The following is a 4,920-nucleotide window of genomic DNA, read 5'->3' on the forward strand; positions in this document are numbered from 1 at the left end:
GGACCGGGGGCGGCGGGCGGACCGGGGGCTGCGGCGGCCCGGGGGCTGCGGCGGCGGCGCGCAGTGGTGCCTTCGTGCTGCCCTCGGGTGCCACGCTCGATCGAGGGCCTCGGAGAGTTTGTGGTTGAAGCCTCTGCCGAGTTTGCCGGGGCGCCTGAGCTGCCGCGGACCGAGCCGCTCGGCGCGCGACGCTCAAGCGCTGCGAGGCGGTCGCGCAGCGAACGCGCAGCGAGCCACTCGCAGCGACGACTGCACACCGGCAGCAGAGGCGTAATCAGTCCTGACGCGTCTTTGCCCGTTGACCACACGAAAAAAAAATCGAACGAATTCAACGGATCAATTCTCAGAAGACCAGCCGGCCGCATTGCTTGTTGATCTCGGAGTCCCCCTCGTCGTCGAAGACCATGGGAACCGTGCGCGCCGTCGTCCTCGCGCTGTCGTGCGCGACGACGCGCGCGCTGCTGCCGCAAGCGTCCTTCGCGCGCGCGCGGCGCGCGTCGCTTCTCAAATCGCGGAGCAACGACAACGGTCGGCCCGAGCGCGACGAGGTGCCCATCCACGGCAGCGCGAACCCGGCGGCCCCCCTGCCCGTGGAGATCCAGCTGCGCATCGCCAAGGAGCGCTGCCGCAAGGCCGAGGACGAGTCGCAGAGGACCGTCGCGGAGCTCGAACTGTCGAAGCTCGAGCTCGCGCACCCCGAGCTCGCGCTCATGCAGGTGGCCAGCGAGCGCGCCCGGACGGAGGAGGGCTTCGAGTCCTGGCGCTGGGGCAAGCTCGCCGAGGAGGTGCAGCGCGTGTCGTCCGCGCTCAAGATCGCCGCGGCGCCGCTCGACGCCGCGCCGCCGTCCGACGCGCGCGCGGGCGGCCTCGTCGACGGCCCGTCCTCGAAGGCCGCCGCCGAGGCCGTCTGGAAGAGCCGGTCGCGCGCCCTGAGCGAGCTCCAGTACTGGGCGCTCCGGGGCAACCGGCGCGCCGAGGCCGGCCTGCTCGTGGCGGTGTCGCAGCACGCGGGCAACTGGATCGGCGAGGCCGCGGACCAATTGTTGCGCCAGGCCTGGGGCGTCCACGCCGACGCGTCCGTCAACGCCATGATGCAGAGCGCCTGCGACGCGCTCAAGCAGAAGGACGCGGAGCGCGCGCTCGAGGGCTTCGCGGCCGCGGCGGGCCGGAGCAGCGACATCGACGAGGGCAAGGGCTTCGCGGACGCGCACCGCTGGATCGGCATCACGCTCGACAAGGCCCTGGGCGACGACCGCAACGCCCAGGCCGCCTTCGAGGAGGCGCTCGACGCGTCGCCGCACAACTACGTCGTCATGATGGACCTCGGCAAGCTGCTCCTCAAGCGCGTGGCGCGCGAGAAGGCGGCGGCGGCGGCCCCGGACGCGGACGTGCAGACCCTCGCCGCCTGGATCGGCGACGCGGGCGCGGCGGAGGAGAAGCTCGAGAAGCAGGCGCGGCTCTACTTCAAGCGGGCGAAGAAGCGGGAGAGGCAGCTGGAGGAGCGGGAGGAGCAGGCGCGGCTCTACTTCGAGCGGGCGACGTCGCTGAACCCGGCGCTCGCGACGGACGTCCAGGCCGTCCTCGTGCCCGCCCAGTGAGGCGGCCCATCCATGCCCCGCGAACCTCGACCGCCCCCTCCCCCATCCTCACGAGCCGCCCCCTCCCAAGGTGCCCTGGCGCCAAAGACAAGCGTAAAAGTACGTATTTAGCGCCGTGCTTAAAACGTGAGACATGCCCGTTGCTGTGGTTCAACAAGACTTCAACGCTGATGAGGCTGATGTTGACGTCATTTTTGAAAAAACACCTTCGAAATTGTGGAGGCGAACATTGGAACAAACAGCAGCGCGCGTGAAAAACAGCAGGCTTGGCCACTACTTTCGCGAGCCACAAAACGATGCGTGTCTACACCCTCCTCGCGGTGTCGTGCACCACATCTCGCGCGCTGCTGCCGCCGTCGTCCTTCGCGCCCGCGCGGCGCGCGTCCCTGCTCAAATCGCAAAACGACGACGGTTCTCGCCCCGAAAAGCGCGAGGAGGTGCCGATCCAGAGCAGCGTGAACCCGGCGGGTCCCCTGCCCGTGGAGATCCAGCTGCGCATCGCCAAGGAGCGCTACCGCACGGCCGCCGACGGGTCGAAGAAGAACGACGCGGAGCTCGAACTGTCGAAGCTCGAGCTCGCGCACCCCGAGCTCGCGCTCATGCAGGTGGCCAGCGAGCGCGCCCGGACGGAGAAGGGCTTCGAGTCCTGGCGCTGGGGGAAGATGGCCGAGGAGGTGCAGCGCGTGTCGTCCGCGCTCAAGATCGCGGCCGTGCCGCTCGACGCGACTTTACCGTCCGACGCGCACACGGGCGGCCTGTTGCCGCGGACGGCCGACGACGCGAGCTCCAAGGCCGCGAAGCAGGCCGAGGCGCGGAGCCGGTCGCACGCGTTGAGCGAGCTCCAGTACTGGGCGCTCCGGGGCAACCGGCGCGCCGAGGCCGGCCTGCTCCTCGCTGTGTCGCGGCACGCGGGCAACTGGGTCGGCGAGGCCGCGGACCAGCTCCTGCGCCAGGCCTGGGGCGTCCACGCCGACGCGTCCGTCAACGCCATGATGCAGCGCGCCTGCGACGCGCTCAAGAAGAAGGACGCGGAGGGCGCGCTCAAGGGCTTCGCGGCGGCCGCGGGCCGGAGCCGCGACATCGACGAGGGCAAGGGCTTCGCGGACGCGCACCGCTGGATCGGCATCACGCTCGACAAGGCCCTGGGCGACGACGTCAACGCCCAGGCCGCCTTCGAGGAGGCGCTCGACGCGTCGCCGCACAACTACGTCGTCATGATGGACCTCGGCAAGCTGCTCCTCAAGCGCGCGGCGCGCGCCAAGGCCGCGGCGGGCCCGGACAAGGACGCGCGGACCATCGCCGCCTGGCTCGGCGGCGCGCCGTCGCCCGCGGCGGACGCGGCGGAGGAGAAGCTCGAGAAGCGCGCGCGGCTCTACTTCGAGCGGGCGACGTCGCTGAACCCGGCGCTCGCGACGGACGTCCGCGCCGTCCTCGCGCCCGCCGAGTCCTTCGCCGAATGAGGCGGCCCCGTCCCCGCGACCCTCGACCGCCCCCGCAAACAACCCCTGTCCATAGATACACATAAAGCTACACATACCACCTACCGCGCGCGGACGCCGACGATGGCCAGGTTGTCCGGCGTCGTCGCCGCGTCGACGTAGCGCACGAGCGTCGCCTCGAAGCCGCGGTCCCGGAGGTAGCGGAGCCGGCCCTCCTCGAGGAGGCGCCGCGCCTTGAGGCCCAGGTCCCGGCACCGGTCGAAGCCGAGGATCGTCGTCATGACGCGCTTCCGGTGCTCCCAGGCCTGGGGGTTGTCGCTCTTGGAGAACTGGACGAGCCAGAGGAGCGTGCGGAAGTCGTTGTCGCGCGCGCCGCCGCGGAGGCCGACGTGCTCCCGGCAGAAGCCGGATGCCTCCAAAAAGGCCACGTTCGCGTAGTCGCGCTTCTTCGCCTTCTGGTGGCAGCAGGGGGCGAGCACGCAGGCGTCGACGTTTGCCGCGGCGGCGACGCCCGCGAGCGCCGCGTCGGTGGCGGACCCGCAGAGGTGCTTCGAGACGCAGACGACGCCGGACGTTTCGTCGAGGCGCGCGCCGAAGTCGGCGACGTCGCCGACGACGCGCGCGTAGGCCGCGTCGCCGGCGCCCACGTCCGGCGGGTCGTAGAGCGCGTCGCGCGCATCGACCGTGCGCCGGTCGAGCGCGACGACGCGGACCTTCCGCCCGAAGGCCTCGTAGCAGCAGCGGCTCAGCAGCGCCTTGCCGGCGCCGAGGTCGACGACGGTGCGCGGGCCGAGCGCCGCGACGCGGGCGAGGAGCGCGCGCGCCTGGAGCCGGTGGCTTTGTCGGCGCTGGTACGTGTCCGGGCCGCCGGCGACGACCGCGTCGACGACGGCCGCCGGCCAGACGTCGCGCGACGCGTCCGCCGGCGGTGGCAGGCCGGCGACGGCGGCGTCGAGGCGCCGCGCGAAGCCGTAGATCGCGAAGCGCTTGTACTGCCAGCGCACGACGGCCCAGGGGTGGCACCGGATCGCTTTCCAGCGGTCCCGCCGCAGCAGCAGCCACGACGCCGCGCCGGCCGCCGCGGCGAGCGCCGCGTGGGCGAGCGCTCGGCGCGGCTGAGCACCGCCGATGCGCGCGAACGGCGCGTTAGCAATTCGCGGCCAGACGCTAGGGCAAGCGCCGAAGTGCTCTCGCATCACGTCGATCGCAAAAGTCAACATTGTCGATGATGTCGTCATATTGTCGTCAAGCTGCGAAACAGCCCGCAGCGCCTTCCGCCGCCAGTCACGGCTCGCAGCCCCGGCGCAACGGAGCTTCGCCGTCCGCGCGGCTCGCACGGCGCGCGCGATGGTCCGCGCCATGGTGTGCGCCGCGTCGTGTCTGGTCGCGCTGCTGCCGCCGCTCGCCGCCGGCGAGATGAACGCGGGCTGGTCCTGCGACGGCCCTTTGCCGTCGGTGCACGGCCCGTCGAGCGGCGACCTCGTCGCGGGCGAGATCGAGCTCCTGCTCCACAGCACGCCGCTGGACCCGCGCGAGGCCCACGCCGAGGTCCTCGGGTCGACGGTCGAGCTCGAGCTCGTCGCGCCGCCGGGCATCGACGGCCTCGAGGGCTTCCTCATCACCGCGAGCAAGGGCTTCGTCCGCGCGGCGGACCTCAACGGCCAGCGCTCGGACTGCACGCACGGCGGCGTCACCCACGTGCCGACGCCGTCGAAGAAGCGCAAGTACACCGTCGACTTTGGGCTGCCCCACAAGTACGGCGACGTCGACCTCAAAGTCGTCGCGCTCGCCGGCTCGCGCGAGTGGTACGAGTCCACGCTCCACTTCTACGTCGGCGAGGAGGAGGCCGACGCCGCGACCCACAAAAGCCGGCCTCTCGCCAG

At 71.6% G+C, this 4,920-nt stretch overlaps 3 protein-coding genes across 3 annotated transcripts in view; all 3 read left to right on the forward strand.

The window, feature by feature from the left end:
- Window positions 1-365: 365 nt before the first annotated feature.
- AURANDRAFT_71084 (expressed protein) lies at window positions 366-1,707 on the forward strand (the record flags this gene model as incomplete). The annotated part of the gene is made up of 1 exon (XM_009036169.1): window positions 366-1,707. A coding segment is annotated over one exon (1,340 nt), but the record flags the coding sequence as incomplete, so codon positions are not given.
- Window positions 1,708-1,894: 187 nt separating this feature from the next.
- Window positions 1,895-3,058, forward strand: AURANDRAFT_62351 (expressed protein; the record flags this gene model as incomplete). Its single annotated transcript, XM_009036170.1, has 1 exon — window positions 1,895-3,058. The coding sequence occupies one exon, from the start codon at window positions 1,895-1,897 to the stop codon at window positions 3,056-3,058; it is 1,164 nt and encodes a 387-aa protein (XP_009034418.1).
- Window positions 3,059-4,384: 1,326 nt separating this feature from the next.
- AURANDRAFT_62352 (hypothetical protein) overlaps window positions 4,385-4,920 on the forward strand; it is a gene marked incomplete at both ends in the record, with an annotated part of 1,200 nt that continues 664 nt past the window's right edge. The window contains one exon of the mRNA XM_009036171.1: window positions 4,385-4,867. Coding sequence (XP_009034419.1) covers window positions 4,385-4,867 — 483 coding nt within the window. The remainder of the gene's footprint in view (window positions 4,868-4,920) is intronic.

This window comes from Aureococcus anophagefferens, assembly GCF_000186865.1.
Source record: "Aureococcus anophagefferens unplaced genomic scaffold AURANscaffold_4, whole genome shotgun sequence".
NCBI lineage: Eukaryota > Pelagophyceae > Pelagomonadales > Pelagomonadaceae > Aureococcus > Aureococcus anophagefferens.